Source organism: Brugia malayi, assembly GCF_000002995.4.
Source record: "Brugia malayi strain FR3 genome assembly, contig: Bm_v4_ChrX_scaffold_001, whole genome shotgun sequence".
Taxonomy (NCBI): domain Eukaryota; kingdom Metazoa; phylum Nematoda; class Chromadorea; order Rhabditida; family Onchocercidae; genus Brugia; species Brugia malayi.
This window is the reverse complement of record NW_025062479.1, coordinates 418,955-440,412: the sequence shown is the minus strand read 5'-3', so window position 1 is coordinate 440,412 and position 21,458 is coordinate 418,955. Positions and strand designations below refer to the sequence as shown.

At 33.4% G+C, this 21,458-nt stretch overlaps 4 protein-coding genes across 6 annotated transcripts; 1 reads left to right on the top strand and 3 right to left on the bottom strand.

The window, feature by feature from the left end:
- Positions 1 to 291: 291 nt before the first annotated feature.
- Bma-aha-1 (Uncharacterized protein) lies at positions 292 to 11,268 on the bottom strand (the record flags this gene model as incomplete). Of its 2 annotated transcripts, XM_043073121.1 has the most annotated exons (12): positions 292 to 359; positions 570 to 658; positions 812 to 956; positions 1,274 to 1,380; positions 1,522 to 1,585; positions 1,761 to 1,870; positions 1,980 to 2,085; positions 2,253 to 2,347; positions 2,891 to 2,991; positions 3,178 to 3,260; positions 3,440 to 3,648; positions 11,222 to 11,268. In XM_043073121.1, the coding sequence occupies 12 exons, from the start codon at positions 11,266 to 11,268 to the stop codon at positions 292 to 294; spliced, it is 1,224 nt and encodes a 407-aa protein (XP_042929055.1). The 2 variants fall into 2 exon arrangements, with proteins under 2 accessions (XP_042929055.1, XP_001898463.1); XM_001898428.2 differs by lacking the exon at positions 11,222 to 11,268 and having other exon boundaries at positions 3,440 to 3,635.
- On the top strand, positions 7,282 to 10,310 carry Bma-inx-3 (Innexin inx-3, putative; the record flags this gene model as incomplete). Of its 2 annotated transcripts, XM_001898429.2 has the most annotated exons (8): positions 7,282 to 7,421; positions 7,653 to 7,740; positions 7,983 to 8,145; positions 8,403 to 8,692; positions 8,862 to 9,028; positions 9,262 to 9,443; positions 9,736 to 9,923; positions 10,248 to 10,310. In XM_001898429.2, 8 exons carry the CDS (start codon positions 7,282 to 7,284, stop codon positions 10,308 to 10,310), a joined length of 1,281 nt encoding a protein of 426 aa, XP_001898464.1. The 2 variants fall into 2 exon arrangements, with proteins under 2 accessions (XP_001898464.1, XP_042929056.1); XM_043073122.1 differs by lacking the exon at positions 7,282 to 7,421 and having other exon boundaries at positions 7,687 to 7,740.
- A 2,199-nt stretch (positions 11,269 to 13,467) lies between the features above and the next one.
- On the bottom strand, positions 13,468 to 16,057 carry Bma-trpp-12 (ttc15-prov protein, putative; the record flags this gene model as incomplete). The annotated part of the gene is made up of 10 exons (XM_043073120.1): positions 13,468 to 13,545; positions 13,683 to 13,838; positions 14,051 to 14,135; positions 14,260 to 14,444; positions 14,593 to 14,697; positions 14,782 to 14,894; positions 15,009 to 15,150; positions 15,366 to 15,479; positions 15,719 to 15,830; positions 15,948 to 16,057. 10 exons carry the CDS (start codon positions 16,055 to 16,057, stop codon positions 13,468 to 13,470), a joined length of 1,200 nt encoding a protein of 399 aa, XP_042929054.1.
- A 710-nt stretch (positions 16,058 to 16,767) lies between these two features.
- Positions 16,768 to 20,096, bottom strand: Bm10134 (api5-prov protein, putative; the record flags this gene model as incomplete). Its single annotated transcript, XM_001898431.2, has 11 exons — positions 16,768 to 16,826; positions 17,105 to 17,196; positions 17,270 to 17,494; positions 17,790 to 17,983; positions 18,192 to 18,365; positions 18,521 to 18,586; positions 18,833 to 18,973; positions 19,054 to 19,208; positions 19,352 to 19,517; positions 19,614 to 19,778; positions 20,031 to 20,096. 11 exons carry the CDS (start codon positions 20,094 to 20,096, stop codon positions 16,768 to 16,770), a joined length of 1,503 nt encoding a protein of 500 aa, XP_001898466.2.
- Between the last annotated feature and the right edge of the window lie 1,362 nt (positions 20,097 to 21,458).

Sequence of the window (21,458 nt, the reverse complement as noted above, 5' to 3'; positions counted from 1 at the left end):
GTTGGAATTTCATTTCTTTCATTGAGCCTTATTTCATTATATGAAAATTTTTGTTGTGATTATTATTATTCGCTTATCATGTATATTTGTTAAACTACACTTCTTCCCCAGTATTTTTCAGTGAAAACAGCTCTAGTATCTTGCTTGGCGGTATAAATGTGTTCATTATTAAAGTTATTAATCAAAATGGCGAGTTTTTATTCACAGAGATGTAATACTCAAGAAATAAAAAATATGGATGGTAAATGGTCTGGTTAGTAAATTTACAAATATTAACAATGATGTGTCGCATCATGATGTTTCAGCAACAGATTCTCCCAGTCGAGCGGTACCAAAAACTGTTAATTCAGGTATTGTTTCTATAAATATCAAATATAAAAGTTTGTGGGTAACCTGGTTTCCTAACTAAATGAAGAATTAGACTCCTAAGACATCTGAGATTTTTTGATCGTTTTTAATGGTCGAACGAAAGAGTTGGATTAATAGAAGGAAATTAACATCATTCATTCTAAAACTTAACGCTGATTTGCGAGATTGCATGAATTTTATAAATGCATGAAATATCATACCTTGGTAATTCCTCTGCGACCGGTTATTTGATAGCAGTTGCCTTAGGACACTTTGTTCCGGGCTTGATTCCTCATCGCATCTTAGTGAACTGCAAATCTTTTATGTACTTTAAAAACATTATAGTTTTATTTGAGTAGGGATGCATCTCGTGTTCTGGTTTATAACTAGTTGTTTGCCTATGTTACCAGCAAGTGAGTGATAACGTCGATGATTTTGTTAATAAAGTCAGAAAATAACTCACTTGCTTCGATGATTAATGGCGATGAACTGAGTTTTAAGATTCCATGGATTCGTAAACGGTATCCAAGTAGCATTAACTTTGACGCACTGTTTATTCATCGCCCTGATTCTGTAACTCGTTTCCCTTGTATCACGCCGACTTATTACTGTAATTATTTTTTAAGAGGGTTATTACAAACATGTTTGAAGGTAATAGAGTACATAAGCTTTAATGTAGTCATCTTCCTTTTCAGGACCTGGTATTAATCATTCTCTTTTATTGCTCATTTCACTTTTATCCACTATAACATGACAGTAAGACAGTAACTTTGGTAGCTAAAAACATTATTATTTGCATATTTTAGCGTTTTATAAATAATATTCGTTATTAAAAGTCAGTTCATGCTGGCTCTCATTAATTTTTGATGAATTTTTAAGGCTGTTAACTTAAATGACATTATGAAGTAGATAAAGAATTAAAAACCTTGTTTATGATGATATGCAACGTCAAGTAGATCGCCCTCATGGATAAGATCGTAATAATAACATCCAGTAAGGTCTTGTGGAAGATGTTTTAGGATGATTGGCAATCTAAACAGTAGTGGTACGTTTGTAAGTGGATGTATAATTGAAGCTTGTACATTTATAGAAGTAATGTGTTTGTGATCATCGCGGCAAAGTTATCAGATCTCAACGAAAATTTTAAGCTCACAAAGCTGTGGAATTGCATACCCAGAACCGCAACGGATGATCTGACCGTTTGGTGTTATAGTTATCTGAAACTGCTCTTCTACACCTGTAAAGAAATGTAAATTAAATCTGACAGACACAGCAATCTTATCATTAGAAAATTTCCAACGTTCAACGAACCATGAACGATTTCAGTTTAAAGTGAATTTCCAAGACCTGGCTTTTTTCAGTATTTTCAAGTTTTAGTTTCTGTTTTCTTTCTCAAAATACTGTTTATTTACCCGAAAAAAATAGTTTGATGAGTAGCATGACCAGAATTGGTTTGTCAGTATGACGTAGTGAACCGTAACAGTGGAAATATTCGTAATTATGTTCGAACTGATCCAAACCTCTGTAATAGTTTTTGTCATTAGTTTCCACTCAAGCGGAATTTTAAAGCATCATCCTATCATCCAAAATTTCTTCATGTAGGAAATTGAAAAGAAGTGACAGTAGCATACTTTGAATTACGGACCCGCAGACGACATGGGAATGAGCGCTTCAAGCCCAGGTTCCATTCTGTTTTCGACTTGTAATATCCTGTACTCGAACTTACTGTTTCACAAACTGAATTTAGTATGAAAAATAAGTGGCTTATTATAAGATTATGCATTTTCTCTAACAAACAATAAGCAAAAAGCATTTTATAGCTTAGCAAAAAATGGATAATTTATTAACAGAATGGTGAATGAATATTTTAACTTCAACAATTATTTTTAACACTTGAATTAGACCTGAATCGCTGGCGTTGACATTTTCATTCCGCTCCATACTGGTTTCCTTTTTGAAAATAGCCGCATCTACGGGGTGTAACATTTCATACCAATTTCTGATTAACCATTGAAGGTAACATAACATCAGTCAATTAAGATAATAGATAACAATAAATAATAATAAAATAATAGCTGTAACAATAAGAACACTAATGTATAATATTAACAGTAGTAAAAGTATAAGTAGAAAGCAATGCGGAATAGATTAGGTGAATCACCTGAGTAATATTTAAGTCCTAAGATACAGATTTAAGATCAGGTTCTGAGATTTTCAAAAAGCATCCGAAACATTAATGGACATAAAAATGGTGCGTCTTTCTTGTGTGAATATTAAAATAAATTTTGTATGAAAAATTAAATCAAGTTTAAAGTGAAAATTACATTCCTAAGTTTTCTTATTAAATCTGTTCGACCAAATTTCTGCAAGGATCAAAATTTCGTCCAACCCATTCATTTACGGACGTCAATCAATCATATTAAAAAAATACTAAGTGAATAAGGGAAAATATTAAATTACTAAGACAAAATACGTGGAATGTATTATTTTGTTTCACCTAGTAACTAATTTAACAGTGAATATTCATAGCTATAAATAATACCGAGCCAAAACATCGTCTCCCAAAAATTTACGTATTTCATCGGAAGCGTACAAAATTTTCCCGGATGATACATCAACGACAGCCATAAAGTGCTCAACATTCTGAAAACAATTTCAATTAATTTCTCGTAAATAAAAGTGAAAGGAGTTTTACTTGTACAACCTGCAAAAAGTCAGTGAAAAAGTTTCGATGAAACGATTTGCTACTAGCGATATGAAGACATTTCGATCCTAATGTTTACAAGCTTCTAGTAAGATTGAGTATGCCTATGAACAATAATTTCAAACATTTTTGAGAAGAGTTAGCAAATCGCTTATAGTAACATGCTTCGTGCAACAATCATAATTCATTTCTTTATCATTCGATGTTCCTGAAAAAACTAAAATATCTATTTGATCTTGTATTTCTAGTTTACGATATTCTTTGAATTCCTTCCTTCACTCAAATTTCTTACGTTTCATGTTCTTTGATTCTTACAGAAAAGAGATAGATAGGATGAATAAAAGTTTTTCAGTTTTTTTTTTTCAGTTACAATTGAAATATTCATACTCATTGTGCTAATATGATCAAGTGCAAGTCGCAGTAGGGAAAGTTTATCAAGTTTCCGACAAAATGTTGACGGTATTAGTGCAGCCAGTTGTCCCATCAATTCATTCATCCGTTCACGACGTCGTTTTTCGATTTCGGAGTGATTATTACTGTTAGTAGTACGATTTGCTAGCGGTGAATTCGGAGAAAAATCCATCCAGTCATCATCACTAGAATAATCTGATCAAATGATATCCAAATCTGATACTATAAATGAGAAATAAAATCAGCGATAAAGAAAAAATTTGCAGTGTAACTTTTTGTTGTACTGATGACTTAGCAATTTCCGCATTTACCTTTGGAACATACTGCTGTGATAACAATCATTATAATAAATTACGAGATGTGCTTAGATTTTTAGTGCAATGTGTCACCTTGGTTTGGTACAGTTATAGCAAGGCTCAAAGTCAAACTTATTTTTAGTCCAATGTTTGATGCAGCAACCGAATGGTAGGAAATATTTGATAGAATAGTGAGGCAAAAAGTTGAATTGAGGTGAAAATGTGATGAGCAAATGAAAGTGTGATTTCGGAAGAAATTCAACAGATTATTAAAAGAAATGAACAAAAGTGCTTAGAGTAAGCAAACATTTCAAATTTGCAAAGAGACAATTTCAAATACAAGTTCAACTTTTACTCACAGATTTATTCTCTCTCATTTCTCCTCAGGAACTCTCTATATATAAACTATTTAATTATTTGTTTGCTTTCCTAGTACTATTTCTCAAGCAATTTTTGTAATGGGGTACAATTCACTCATTTAACAAATAGCTGATTTATTCAAATTCTTGCCATTTCCCTTAAAATTATTCAATGATTTATAGTTTGACATCAAATTAAAGATATTGCAGCGTATCATTTCGATCGCGGCATATTTAGTAGTGTGTGTCATTGTTACCAGTCATTTGTTTAGCCGTATCAGCACTGTCATTTTGGACGACAGCATAGTAACAGTGATGCAAAACTTGATCTTTCAACATTTCCATCACTTTTTTTTTTTTTTCTCGTCGTGCAACAAAATCATACAGTGCTAGGTTGTTGTAGCCAATAGTTGTGAAGTATGTGAGACACTTCTGGAAGTAGTGGCAGCGAGGTTGAAAAGATGCATTAGCAATGAATGGATGAGTACTTTTTTACACCATTTGGTCTATCATCTATCGTCCTACAATCATTGATTATCCTCAGTTTACAGTTCCATCCCACTTCTTTAACTAAACTGAAGTTTGACCATATGATCATAGCTTTGACCATCATTTTTCTTCCTCCTTTATTTGTGGATTTTATTGACAAGAGACAAGGTGAAACAATTTCAAATGTCATCAGTTTGGACTGATGTGACCGACAGTAAGAAAATCTTTTCCTTAATTGTTAGAAAGCATACCTCGTTGATGTTTTATTTGTATTTGCATCGTTTCTCTATTTCTTATGTCTTTCAAGTCGTTCTGATTTGATTTGATAAGTGATGGTGAGTGTAAATTATAGTACCATCAAATATTAATGCAACTTATCCATGTGTGTGTGTGTGTGTGTGTGTGTGTGTGTGTGTGTGTGTGTGTGCATATACGTATCTATGTATAAATCTGTGTATGTATATGTATGTGTCTGTCTGTCGGTAAGTGCCCAAAGATCCAAATCATTACTACTGATATAAATCGGACTGTGGTACCATTTATTAAGAATAATCGATTTATTAAGGTCACATCAAAATGTAAAAATTACTCTTTAGTTGGTCGGTTTTATGTAAAACTTATCAAAACTTAAAGGTATGATGGAACTGACCAACTCAGCAATAAGCGCAAATGTTTTTGTACTTTAGCTTTCCCAGTTTCTTAAGCAATTCTTAAGCAGAAAGACAAGTACAACAGGTTGAACCAAAGTTACGTAGTATTTGCAAACCAAATATTATCTTTTTTTACGAACTGAAAGAAAAAAGGAAATTTCATGGAAACTGTCTCTTGTCCATTTGCATTTTCCATTGTTCAAATAGCTCACTGAGTTTTTTTTTTTAAAAAAAAGATTGAAGACTCAGTAACACAACACCACTGTTAATCACAAAAGCAGCTTCTCCTACCATTTACGGCAAACTTTTAGTGTTAAAATTTCCGGGGAAATTTTTCAGGATGACCTGACAATTAACATTCGATAGAGGGAATTTTTGAGTTCCCTATTGCACGAGATATATTTCCATAATTTCTAGACAGATTTTACTGCTTACGCTATGCACAAATGACACAGCTGACTACTGGATGGGATTCCCTTAGCTTAGCATAAGTTCCAAATTTCCTTCAAAAATTTCGAAATAAATTATCGATTACCCCTACTCTACACTACCCTATTTCAACCGAAACAGTAAAAATAGACGGTTAGTCCTTCCCCAAAGCGAAGGGTAGGGTGACTTGCCTGACCTCTTTCACTCTAACCCTAAACGTTGAAACGGGTAATTGCCTGCTTTAGTGTGCTCTACTCTCTGTGTCATTAAGCTGATGGAATGGGTCGCGCATAGGTTATTCCTCCATAGGTCAGGCAATGACAGAGAATGAATGGATAATTAGTTTCAGTTCTATTATGTCTCTTTCATTTCATTCAACACTCTTCTATCTTTGTTTCCTTTCCATCCTATCTTATTCAGACATATTTCATCATCCTTCACTCTCTCTTCCTCCTTTTCCTCCATTCTTGTCGTCCAATGTCACCAAGTACTGCTAACCTAAGTGGCTATTGCAGTGACCCCTTTTTGTCCATCATTATGTAAGCTTACATCATTTTGGCATCTTTTTCTTGCTTGCTTGCTTACTTGCTGCTGCATTATCAACTGTGTTGCTTTCCTTTCTTTGAATACTTTTAAAGATTAACGAAATTTTAATTGAAATCTGCTAACATTCACTTGTTTAAATTAAAAAAAGAAATAGATTTTGGAAATTTAGAAGAAATTTTGAGAATTGAAACAAATCATTACTCCATTCTCTCATCTCTGTGCAGACTTTCCATTGCGAAATTTGAAAGTAGCTTTGAGAGTAACGGTTCTATCTCTAGAAACTGCAGTTCGTATATTAACTAGCTTTATTCGAAGTAGCCGTTTAATATGATTTAGCACTTCCGAATCTTCTTTAGGGACTTTCGGTAAATCTAATTTTGTAACATAAGTGTGATGTAATTTTCGTGCTAAACGATTATGTTATGTGTTTGTTCTGATTCAAAAGAAATTATATTGTGCTAATAATTCCTCATTTTCATAAATTTTTGATAAAATGATATATCAACGCAGCATATTTTTCTAATTCATTTAAATCCATTATATTGACAAATTTTAAATTCCCCTGATATTTTGTGAAATATAACGCCAACAGGGATTCTTAGGAATACTGACATTTCTGATATGACAGAAGAATTCATACGTTTTGATTTTTTCTTTTTTTCATCTGTCTCTAGCTACCCTTAAAAGGGCAATGACAAATTTTAGTAAGAAAGTAATGAATCTATGATCAACTGTTATATGAGACGAGATAGTTGGTAGTTGGTTTTTGTTGATGATACAATAAGCATCATAATTGATAACAGTGATTCATTTCGACAGGAATACAGATCAAAAGCCTAGTAACATACATATTTGCTTATCTATTTGCAGAACGTTTTACCAGTTCCGTGTTGACAACTAGAAATCTATTTACTTCTTTTCCGTTATCTGAGTAATTAAGTCCGCCCCAGTCAGCCTGGATTATCTATGGAATAAATTTCACACTTACTAGACCTTGGTACAAAGTACTACATTGAACTCTGAAAGTGCCATATACGTGCTCGTAAAGTATGCTGGGTATACCATTTCTGGATAGTGCGTTTCTGAAGATATTTTCGCCAACAACATATGATGATCGTATCGATCGACTTAATTATTTTGTCACAAGTTCTCTGCTAACATTCTTTGCTATCCTCGTCTCAGCAAAACAGTAAGTTAATTCCTGAATCTTCTTAAACATTTACTTTTTCTTCCATACTTTTGTTGCAAATTTAAAATGAAATGATCATTATAACATATCCAAATATTTCCCAAGTGTCTTTATTAATATATTCAAATTATTTTTACATATATAATTAAAACTGCATTACATTCAAAGGCACTGAATATTCTCTCGCTATTTATAAAATTTTGTTAGTTATCCGAAATTTTGACATTCCAGATATGTGGGTTCACCAATACAATGTTGGGTACCTATGGAATTTAAAGGTGGATGGGAACAATATACGGAGGATTATTGCTTTATACAAGTTTGTTGTCATGTTTCCTATTTAACTTTCAATTTACAAAAATGAACAAGTTTTAAATGTTAAAATCATCGCCAATTTTACTTAAATTAATACTGAACTAGAGATCACATTCTCTAATTTTCATATGCTTAATTATGTGACTTTATGAGATATGTATTTTTTGAAGTGAAATGGCGGAAAAATTAGAAAGACAATTCAACTTATGATGTAATAAATGGCTATTACAACTGTGTTGATTACAGAATACCTACTGGGTGCACTTTGATGATCCAGTACCAGAAGATGTGAATGATCGTCACGGAGCTGAAATTGGTTACTATCAGTGGGTACCAATTATGTTAGTGCTACAGGCACTAATGTTTTTCATCCCAGAATGGATATGGAAAACACTCAACAAACAAAGCGGTTACTTATTTTCAATATTTTTTTTTCCAAATTTTTAAGCACTGCATGCCACACTTTTTTTTTATTCGATTTTTTTTATTTCAAATTAGAGTTAAATGCACTGCTTGGTTGTCACTGACCAATCGAACAAACTTAATTTTCATAAATATCACGTAATGATAACTTTCATTCCAAAAATAACCTCTCAATTCACGAAGTCATTAGCAATGAGCACGATATATAAAATCCTAAAATAAAAACTTTTTGGATTATTTCAGGATTAGATTTGGATACAATAGTAAAAGGAGCGAAAAGTCTAAGGTCATCAAAATGTAATGAGCGAAAGAAGGAATTGGAAAAACTAGCATCGTTTGTTGAAGAATGTCTCGAATTCGACACACCTCGTCACCAAAAGCGTTTCTTCTGTTTCAATTACGGCTACTCATTGGGTTCCTATGTAACCTTACTCTACCTACTCATGAAATCTCTCTTCCTTATCAACATATTCAGCCAATTTATAATCCTTAATAACTTCCTTGGTACCAGTCATAGTCTTTGGGGATTCCAGGTGATTTTTTTGTGGATTTTTGGATTATAGCTTTGCTTTCTTCTATCCTATCCTTTTTCACTATTCAACGCTAACTTGAATTATATGATCTGCAAATTATGCAGTGCTGTAAGATTAGACTTATAAGGAAAAATGATAAATATGCCAAACATACAAGTGAAGATCTTAGATGTTACTGGATCTATGGCAAGGTCGAGAATGGCTAGATTCTGGTGTATTCCCGCGCGTAACAATGTGCGATTTCAAAGTGCGACGCTTAGCAAATATTCATCGGTATTCGGTCCAGTGCGTCCTAATGATCAACATGTTCAACGAAAAAATCTATCTTTTTATCTGGTTTGTTTATTAATCTGCTCCAAATAGAAAATACGAGTTCGCGAGGTCAAGACGATAATATTCAAAAATTCCAATAACAAGGTTATGTTGATCATAAACTGTTTTAATTTTCAATTACATATTACATACTTATTCATTTTATTGAAATGAGTCACGGTACTGTGAGCAAGTGGTGAGGTTTTCGTTTCTGTTAAAACTTAAGTGTTGTTAAAGAAGGACAAACTTTTTTACAGGTTTTGGTTTCTGTTTGTTGCTGCATCCACACTACTGAATTTCGTCTACTTCATTTACAATACTATATTAGCCTCAAATCGCGAACGTACAGCACGATTGCTTCTTTTACATATAAAACTAGATGATACACCTATGGATCAAGCGATACTGCGTCGTTTTGTACATAAAGCATTGCGACCAGGTTTGCTACTATCGTTTTCACACTAATTGCTACTGCTAACAAATTTTGAAATATAAAGTTTTCAAATCACAGCTCCACTTTACACATTATTTAACTTCTTATAATTGATTACTGACTATCGGAAATGTGAAATTATAGTTGAATCACGTGATTTCATTAACAAAATCGTTGACTATTAAGTTTCGAAATTTCTTAGAAATACACAGCAGAAATACATACAAGCTATGAAGACATTCTATGTTGCTATAATTTGCTACCATTTTTTTTAAGGAATTTAATCAGCTAATTCTAGACGGTATATTACTTTTGCGATTTGTTGATATGTATGCTGGCGGTATGATGGCACGTGATCTTTGTGGACAACTTTTCGCCGATTTTTACCGGGAACAGTATCATCGTGCAATTGGTAGTCATACAACAAAAAGCTCATCACCTGGTCCTGATGATGGCTTTACTGAAACGCAATATGATCCAGAAAAGGTAAGCTATCATAATAGTCTTCAAGATTATCTTTAACTTACTGAAGCAAGGTATAGGTATCTTTTACTGAATAAAAGATATACTGCAATGTGTAAGATAAAAATTAAAGGAGTCCATATTTTTCATTTCATATTCTTTCCTATTTGAATCCATTGTGGGAAAGCGAATGGAAAGCAATCTTGCTATGATTAATACTAATTGCTTTTACCGGAAAACCAAAAAATAAAATTAAACTAATTATGATGTATTTATTCTGGAGAAGTGTTACCTAGTTTCTTAAATCGGTCCTGAATTACACTAACTGACAGCTCTCATAATTTGTAGCTACATGGTCCACTGATGCAACCAGATGCATTTACACGAATGGTCAAAGGCAAAGCTTCATAAGAAGCATTGGCACACACTTTAAAATACTTGAACTGCTTCTTCGGCTTGACTTTCACATGGTGCTGGGTATAAATTTTTGTTTTCACCAGAAAATGGTAAATGGTATTTCTGTGATTTATGCTGAACTGACAATTCTAGACTTTTATCTATTGCATTTAAAATTAGGAAAATCTTATGCCTGTCTGGCTGGATGGAACCTATTAAATATGTTGGATTTTTTTATTCATGAAATTACCAAACTGGATCGAAAAGCAGCTTTTCCTATCTGTCTGACAGAATAATATTTCGTATGGTAAAAGTTGCGAAAATAGATTACTGGATTTATAGAAGGGAAACAGAAGAACTGAAGAGTTTTCTGTCTTTTCTGGTTTTCTTTACTTAAATCTTTCAATTTTTACTGTTCGCTTAATTTTAGCTGTTTCTTTCTTTTTTTATTGTTGGAAATATTATTGTAAGGTTCTCACTTTCTAACTTCTTTCCAAAAATTTTGCTGAGAAAAAACTCTAAAGGAACGGTAGAGAATTGCATGTTTAAAGCACTTTTTATTTTCTCTACCTTCAATAATTGTTGTTTTTGTTAAACATTTTTGAATTTAAAGTTATTTTATGGTTGTTTTTCTTCGGTTTTGTTTTTATTGAAAAATAATTTTTTAATCAATTTTTAATCAACATTAATTTCAAAATTAGGATTTTTTGGCACTTCGCGGTTGACACTTTTTTTTTGGTTAACTATTAAAGATTTCTAATAATTCCCTACAACTCAATATCCAATGAAGGAAGAAACAGGATTGTTAAAAACTCTATCCCTAGCTTATGATTTCGATAGTATATTTGAAAATACTGTTACGGAGATATGGAATCGGCATAAGAACAAATTACAATTGAAATGTTAAGTAATTTTAAACGACTTACGTTACACTGCAATCTGCAAGTTTATCATCGTGTATTTTGCCGGTCATTTTGAGCAACTTCGAATTTGTTTCCTGAATTTTCTTACAGATTAGTTGTGATGAAAGTGATCAACCATAATTACAGACAAAATGATTGTCGACCGTTATTCATTTTTGTTACCGTCTTTATTCATAATTTTATTCGTTTATATGTTTACAGCTTGTCTTTTGTTATGTCAAGCCGGTTGAAAACATTGTTATTCTCTTGCAAAGTTGTCAGAATGTTAGTTTTTCTAATTGGAAAACGTTAAATATCAATGATTTACATTATTGTCTCTATGTACAGATGCAATTTACTGCAAAGTACATTTCCAAACGTTACTCAATTTCCTCTTCAATTCTAACGACAGCTCTACCAAAATTACGCTAAGCTATTCCCTACTTCACAAAATTCCAGCAAATAGCGCTAATTATGACGAGATATGTTTCTAAGTTTAAGGAATGTTGATATTTCATGGAATCACTATCAAAAATAATTGTGTATGCATTTTTCATTGCTCTGAAGGTTCCATTAGTTGGCAGAAATCATCTAAGCCAACTGAGGAATGCACTGCTACTTGAGAAAAGTATGAACTTTAGGAAGCATAAAAATTTTAAATCAGAACCATATCACGGTTTTAAGCATCTCGAGAAATCCTACTTGTAGAAGATTAAAAGGTTATACTATTGGTATGTATGGCGTGATTCAAGATAGGATTAAATTTTGAAAATTGAAAGCGGACAGAAATGGTTACCTTGGGAGTAAAAATTCTGGCGATGTCTTGGAATGATTCTAGCCTTTTCAGTGACAGCGGAATTGATTAGCAGCTCAAAGTGATGTGGTTCTTATGACTGCAATTCACAGCAGTGGTGGGTACGCACATATTTTTGAAGGTCACAGCTCATAAGTTCGCAATACCGGTTATTGGTGCATTTCGGAAGAACGTGCATCTGCAATGCAATTTAAGCGGTCCCAGGGTATATCCGGATTTTCCATGTTCTGCTTCTAGCCTGGTCGACATACAGGTTTCGTACGAAGCGTACAGATTCGCGAAGGCGAGAATAAGGTATTCTCGAAAGGATGAGTTGAGGTGTTCCATAAGAAAAGGAGTTTTGAATTTCTAAATTTATGATTACCCAACAAAAACGATGGCACTTAACCTTCTAAAAACAGGATTTATGACTACATCTATACCAAAAACAACTACTACATAAAAATGAACCTCACGTTGATTTCATTATCGTTCAGTAGTATAGGAGAGGTACCAATTTTATGAGCAGTATATCTTTTAGTAGTATTAAAATATGAAAAATGAAGCCACCCTGATAATTGATACTGCCTTAGAGGATTGTACGCACCTCTAGACTTGCTAGATGCTAAACAAAATTCCCTCTTACTGATTCGCCTACGAATCATATGGTAAACATCACAGCCAGTTTATAACTATTCCACGTTTGGCATGGATTTCTGGTTAAACAGCGCACTAAATGGGTTACGCCAAACCCAAAATCATTTAAACGTCAATTATTCAAACACTTTAGATCAGTTGCTGCTACTCCGACCAATGCAGCGAAAGTTTCATCTGTTTTGTGTAAAAATAATAACTTGATGTTACTGTGTCATCCTTACTAATGAATTTCACTTGATAACAAATCTTGATATCAACAAATACATACTGCATCAAAGATAATAACAACGTAATCCATGCAAGTGATTCATGCTGCTCTTCCTATATGTCTCGAGAGTTCAAAAGAATCGTTTTCAACATTCTGTGCATTACATCATAATGGAAGATTGTACGAAGACATATTTTGGAATAACTGCTGCAAAAACAGCCTACGTTTACACTTGTCCAAACATCATTCGAGTGATTCAGCATCCTAAAAAGCGTTATATTTATATTCTCCCCAAATTAGTATTAGTTCAACCATGCGCCTCAAATTTTTTTACAGGAATAATCCGACAAAAGTTAAATATCTGCCTGTCTTATTAAAATTGCAGAACATAATATTAAACTGAATTGAATAAATTCACATTTCACAGTATACCATTAAAGTACCCTAGTTGGGTGAAAAAAGTGGCGAAATGTCGATTTATTTGTATCATGGATTTTCTCTTTATTGTACATTTTCGATAACATAATAAAGACAGAAATGGTATCGCATATCAAAAAAAAAAAACTCTTATAGCACAATATGAACAGATACATCAGCATTTCCTTGCATTTGTCATGAGGCTATCAATTTCAGCGTCACTGGATCAAACATATCCGGAAATCGATCAAATTTTTGAGCAAAAATTGCCAACTGCAAAAGAAATTTTAACGAAAATTTTAAACCGCTGGAATTAGAGATGTGTAATTAGCCGTATCAAACTCATCAATCTTATATAGAGCTTTCTTATTTCGTGTGCAATTTCATTATAAATTCTGAAGACGAATTACATCTTCGCGTACGAGATTTGAAATCGAAAGTTCTGCTATCGTCGAAAAATTGATTGCAACCGGCTCATTTGGATCACCCGGTAGGTTCTTCAACATTTCCATGGCATCAAAAATCTGTCCTTTGTACAATAAGCAAATCGCCATGTTGTTGCATAGCTGGAAATTTTAAGGAAATAATATTTTAATGTTACTGTTCTTTTTTGCAAACATGTATAATGGGAAATATCTAATAAAAAATAACAGATTTATGCGGTTTGAAAGCAAACCGTTTGAAAAACAGGTTATTAGAATTTACGAACAGCAGATATTTTAAGTCCTCATTTAATCTAATAAAGAGATCAGAAAAAAAATGATTGAAATTTCAGTACTTCAGGAGAGGCGAGTGAATTCATACATTTTTGCAAGGTATCGTAAGCTTCATTATAGTTGCCATAAAACATATATTTTAAACACCTAAAATATTCAAATTTTATTTGTCAAAATGCATCAATTATTGAGAATGAAATTGAATTTTAAATTTTAAACAAAAAAATCTGTGCGTCGCAAAAATTTCTAAACAAAGCATCTTAACGAATACCTGTGTAAGATTTGGTCATCACAACCTGATGAAACAATTTCATTTGAATAATGTTCTAAGTTTTTTTGATCACCTATAGACATCGCCATTCTCATTAACATTAGTTTCAGGGCTATCCGTTGCTCAGAATTTAGCCCACCTGCTTTTGACAAACGATTATATAGGATCATGGACGTTGAATATTCCTATAATGCCAGAAATTATTTTTTGCAATAGCAGTCGTCATATTCGATGTACAATTACTGATTTATTCTTTTGTAGTTAATGAGTTTCTACAAACATATTTTAAAGATTAAGTTCGCTATTTCGAGAAAAAATAGCTAAATATACAACCTTTAGAAAAAATAAACTACGTGCACGCATTTTTTGAACTGCTAACAAACGATCCTTCCATATTTTAAAAAAATATTCGCTTTTGTTCCCTGAATTGTCCAGAACCTAAAATTGAACCTTGTTAATTTAGCTTCCCATTATAATTATGAAAAAGCAAAATTTTGAAAGAAAGTACAATATATATGTTACTCTGTTAACATTTTTCTCCAGTTTGTCAATTCTTTCCAAAGTTGCCCATGGATTAGAAGTGAAGCGTAATGCTTCAGCATGAACCAAACGCATACTGAATAGCACCAGACTCCCTAAAACTGAATAAAGTCCAAATCTCTTCAAACGACCAAAAACAAATAACTGCCGTCAAAAATTTGAAATCGTTTCGCCCATACAAAAATATGAGGTATTTTCAATGCCTGAACCTTTGGGGCTTTCCGGATACAGATTGGGGTAGTACTGATAAAATAGATCTGGTGCATCTAGTTCCTCGAACGGTATCAACTCGTCATTCAATAATGTATACAGCTTCAAAGCCATAAGCAATTGCAAGCGGCATGCCCACACCTACGAAAATCAAACCGACAAATTGGCATAAATTCACTTTACAGATCAGTTTTTAGCTTATATTTGATTGATACATCGACAAAAATCAGTCATTCTTACAGCATTATTACGGAATGCACGCAAGTATAAATAATCAAGGATACCAAAAGATATGTAACAAGATGTTACAAAGAAATTCAACGCCTGTCCATGTAATAATATTTCAAGCAATAAACCTTGAAACTGTACTCCGTATTGTTCGAAGGCTGACCAGCCATCCCAAACCCCTGATTAACTTCTGTTAACAATTCAGCAGTTAAATTAACGGCAGCTCGAAGATGTCCATCAGCCTATAAACTTTCATACAATTATCGCTGAAATATTTAAAGCTTACAAGACCAAGATTACAAATTTTAGATCAGTGATATCCAGTATACCTTTAAAATCTTCTGAACTTCTTACTTTCATTGCTTATTTGTGATAACACTTTTGCAAAATAATTTTGTGGAAATGTATTTTATCAAAAAAATTTTTTGAACGCCTCTTCCAATGATTTAAGAAGAATTTTGTCATAAAATAAAGAACTAACAATGAGAAGATGAACACCATCCAGATCTTTGGAAACTGATGGTCGAGTGACTGTTTTGTTAAGCTTTTGCTCTAACGTACTGGCCATCAAGTCAGGTAAAGTTACATTTGTCCTGCAAAAAAAATGTAATAGACAGCTTCACGATAGAGCACCAATATCCTGAATAAAACTGCAGAAATTAAAACCAAATACGAAAATATGAATTCAAACACACCGTAAGGACACTTACTTCAAACCGGGCATGGTGTAGCAATTATCAAACTTTGCCAGTGACAGCGCTTCTTTCAGCCTATCTGAATCCGGCCATTCTTGCATGCTGCCATCCGAAACCTTCTCCATTCTCTAGAAACCCAGATTATGTTATACTTCTGCAGCAAAATCTCCAAACTCACATTAAAAATTCAATCTGAAAAAAAATATCTTGGCTTTTATAGAACAGAATTTCCCAATAGTAAAATGAGGTCCAGACTTCCCATGCAAAAACACTGTAAATATCTCGCCTTTGTTGATGTAATCGTTTATTGAGAACCATGAAGTTCACATACGATTTGAAAGCAAAAAAACAAAATATCCAAAATAATTTTTGGAATGCGACGAAAAAAACTGATTAGGGCACACAGTTCAAAAAAATAATACACAACAGCCATAAAATGACACTTCATCAAAAATACCCTGCCTCTTCTGAAAGTTTACTAGCTATTGTGATCAAAAGCTAGCATATTTATCAACTTGGAGAATATCGCTACAACAAAGAATATATAAGTAAAAGATATGGTGCACATAAACGGCCCGTAAACAACAATTAATAGATAAATCAATGACTTCAAATTTTTAACAATTTAAAGACATTCCCTACATAAATTCTGAATGGTATAAGGGTTGTTTTTGGTAACATGTGGATCTGTGAACAGACGTTAATGCACAAGTCATGGGAAGTATAATTCTATGCATAATGACTAAAAACAACAATAAAAAAGAAATGAAAATAGTACAACCATAACAGTAAATAGAGATCCGTATCAACAAAAATTTCGAACAAAACCATAAAATCAACGTCGATTGGAGTGCCCTCCGGTGCCATTCTTCCTGCCTCCTCGATTTAGCATGCCTAGAAAATGTCACACATAGGTCGTTTTTCTTCTCTAGAGATTTCTGCATATATTTTAAATCTTATATTTTCCCAAAGAGTGTAAATTAAACTATGAAATTGTTGCATTAACAATAGTTGCTAATTTCCCTCAAGAAATGAATCTTAAACTTGAAATCGGATTAGTTAGTAAAATATGCTGTATTGCTCGGCAAATATGCTAACAGAAGGAATAAGACTTGCGTTGCATGACCATACGGTGAGACACTATTAATTCAAAACAAGTCCGAAACGCTCACCACTATATTTTCCACCAGGTGGTACGTAGAAATGAAGAACAGGTCTTTTTCGTTTCTGTTCCGTTCCAACTTCCGACTCATAGTCTCGCTTTCTGGAAGAAGTCCATAAAGACCGCAGATTTCAACATGCCTTAAAAAATCACTACATAGGAACAAAAACTATACCTGCTTCCCATCTTCCAGCTTGGTGTTATGACAAAAATAAAGGAAGGCGATTTATGAGCAAGCATTTTTGTTAGATGAAGAGTATTTTCTGCCATTTTCAGGGAATTTTGCTGAAACAAAAGCTGATTCGTATCTCGTTTAGATGGTTCCAATTTACGCATCTTCTGTAATTCAGAATTTGCCGAAATGATATAGTGTTGCAACAACCGACCCAAGTAAATGATTCTGAAAAATTCTGCTATAAATCAGATAGATAGTAGAAAGGTACAGCTGTACTTTTGCTATGTTATATATATATATATATCCTAACTACTGGCAGTCAAGTATCAGTACAACGGCATAACTAGCACTTATCTTTGTTTACATCAACCAACATAACGTACGACACCTCCTTGTTTTAATCATAATGCCTAACTGCTGTCATCCTTCTAACACATATCCTAACTACTGGAAATCATGTTAAATTCTCTGAGAGTGCATACTTTCGAGAAAATGGATGATATGAACATAAAAAAAAGACCTTTTTCTCCAATTAGCTGAATCCTTGCTATGTTCCAACGTGTAATCAAAAGCTGTTTTGTCTGTTCTACAAAATGATGCGAAAGCTAAGGAAGTCGTTTCCAATTCGCTGAGACGCAATTCTTGTTCCAATGATGCGTCCACATCTCCCATATTTTCATCGGAACGTTCCGATGGCAGTGGAGGAATAAGCTTCTAGAAACCGAATACATTTAATCTTATTAAAGCTAATCATAAATATTTACATATATAAACTATTCATTTTTTATGCTGAGCAAATAAAAAAGTGACAGCGCTAGTCCTAGCTTACTGAATGTGATTCTTATCAATTTAACGGTAATTAAAACTAGAAGATAGTTTGGTCCAACAAAAAATGTTAACAGACGATATAGAGAATACCAACCGAAAAATAGTCAGACAGAATCATTAAATCACTACGGTCCAGTGATTTCGAAAACGGAGCAAGCTCAACCAGAATTCGTAAAAATCTAATACGTAACGCTGCATCCACTTCTTCAAGTACAGGAATGCCTTTGGATATCATAAAGTTCACCAGTTCACTGCCCCGATAACTGGCCTAGGATAATATTACATTACCAGTTCTATAATTTTTTACAGAAAGCAAACAATACATGTAAACAATAAGACGGTAAATGACCACACAAGGATAAGATAAAGGATGATTCGCATAATGTTAGTGCAATTTTCCCGTTACATTATTAGAAAACCCACCGAAAGAAGTAATCGCGCTCGTTCAACAAAATACAATATCTGATCAAAACGCTGAGGATCGTTAGCCTATAAATTGAAAATTAATTGTATCATTAGAGCAGCTCATGATAAAATATGATCATTAATTATTTCAACACAAAAATATTTTGATTCTGCAGTTAAAGAATAAATATTTAAAGAATATTTTTAGGTCCTCATTACTGGTCAGCAACAAAAATTGTTCAACCTCACCCCACAATCTTCAAAGAAGGCAACTTACGGATACTTTAACTGCAAATCTAAAATCATTGAAAAAATTGTTAAAAAAAATACAGGAAATGGTTCATCAATTTGTATTTGATCAACAACGATTTTGTACAGTATTACACGTCCTTTCGCCGTTCGGAAAAACTCCAACGAACGCATAAAATTAAAAATCAAATCGAATTCTACAGCTGTGATATCTCTAAGCACCTGCAAAAAATTTTAGTTAATAATGTAGAAATGACCGCTCAATATAAAAGACGTTGACAGCAGAAAAGGAATATGACTACCTCTCGGATGTGATGTTCAATGGATATCATTAAGTCTTCGTTCATCAAATTGACAGGAATATCCCGTACATGCAACTGGATGAATTTCAATAATCGCAAACGTACCGATTCCTCCTCCGACTTCACAACATTAACAAATATCGCAGAAAGTACATCTGCGTATGAGCATCATTATTAAAACTCCTACGAATACTTTGAAGAAAAATAGAGAATTTTCAACAGTTCAAAAAAATTATTCTGATCCAAAGAATTCTTATCAGTGCATGCCATAAACGTTCTGTATTTATCAAGCATCAACCCTTCGGATGAGACTTCAGGAACTGAACAAGGACGTTGGTAAGCATAGTTATTTCTTGCAGTTCGTCCGTTTGCTGCAACATCTGCGACAGTACATCAGCAATTTTATCAACAAGTTCCCCAGATTTGACTACATGTGATACTTCACGAATCACTGCTTTTCGAATCTGCAAGCGTATTCGGCATGTAATCAGAAGAAAAAAATTGATATGGAACAGAATTAAATATCAAAATTCAACAAATGGAAGAAATAAAAAGGATACATCAGGATCTCGATCTTCCAACAGTGAAACAAGTGAATAAAATGCTACATTCCGCAGATCCGTGAAATCTTGCCAGTATCGAACGATCATATGAGCACAAAGTTTTTTCACTTTTCCATCGTTCCCCTTCGTACCAGAAATGAAAATTTTGTAATCTTCGGCGTCCTGCAACTTCGTGCACTTATATAGTCATTATGCTACCAAAAGATACTAAACTCAAGTTTGCTAAGCCATCGTCATTAAATAATTTACATCTTAAAGGAATATTAAATCCGTCTAATAAAATATGCATTCACTGCTTACTTATAACAAAGAGTCACAATATAACGTTTATTTCTGCCATTACAATATTATCGAGTGTATTCGTAGTTTTTGAAACATTCTGGATCTACAGATAAAAAAAAGCTAACGAACAACCTTAACTTTGGCTTTATCCAGACGTTCGCATGCGTCATAAATATCATCAATTGTTGCATTACTCATCTTTTAAATCTTTGCACAAAGGTCAACACGAGCAACAGTAACAAATTCCCCTGAAAAAACTCCCAAATAGTGACATTACTACACTACTTTCTACTTTTCAGCATGGGATAACTCATGTAAATAATAGATAATACAAATATCCGTAGTGCAAGAATAACTATAATCAACAAGATGAAAATACAAGAGCACGCAAATCTAAAGATCTGTGACCAAAGATACATTAACAATAGCAACATAATTCAGTCCAGCAGGAGAACATAATTTATGTACGCAGTGCCATAGAACCACACTAGAGTCGTATTGCAATAAAATAGGTTAAAGACTCATAAATTTTATAAATTTTGAAGATCTAAAATTAGCTTCATTCTGAGCTAATTTCAAAAAGGCTATTAGAGGATCATGGCTGTAATAACATTTTGCATAGTGGAAGAATATGATGCCACAAAGTAAGGAAGCGAATTCATATAGATTTCAAAGATGGATAATAGATAATAGAGGGATACCATATAAGATGGTATTAGCAGTGCATAAGCATTCAAACAATTTCAGTGCTGAGAAATATATCTCAATCGTATAGAACAATTGCACATGATGTCATATAATGGACTTTAGCTGGATCTAAAGTATCATAAGATTCTTGCAATCATCCTGACATACCAAATGGATTCCTTTCCCCATCAGCTGTTACTCTGGGGAAGATGTGATAAAAGAGGTACCTAAAGTGGGAAATAATAAGGAACAGAGATAAATGAGTAAACAAGAGCAACAGCACCTTTAAACAACAAAAGATGAAAAAGATGAAAGATTAGATGAAAGTAAACTAAAATCGATGGTAGCCTACAGCATAACTGGTAATGACATACATATTTCTATTTAGTGAAGTAGCAACATGACAAATAGTCTCGATCTAATCTTCCCCATTGTGCTTCGTCAAAAATTTTAAGGGATAGGATAGGATGATGAGGATGACTTATGGTAAGGTATTAACAAATCAATATTATTGAGGTAATAAATGGTTAATACGAGCACTTCACAGTAACTAGGAACTACCGGAATTTCACATGACGGGTTGTCACCCCACGTGACGTCAAAGCCCTTCCTATCCTTACTCTGTAGCTAATCGTTCCAGGAAATAACAGTTTCGACTCGTTGTTGGGTCAGAATGCGACATCTCGCAAATGTTATGTCCGTATGGAAGAGGTGTAAGTAGGACGTGTTGTGTCACTTTTCATGCATAGCGCATGTTGCTGCAAGTACATTACTGCAAGTTGGCCTGATATGCAGCACTTTTTGATCCCTTCATCTTTTGCAACCACTCCAAATCGTTTCATTTTTCATTCATTTCAAATCATTTTTTTTTTT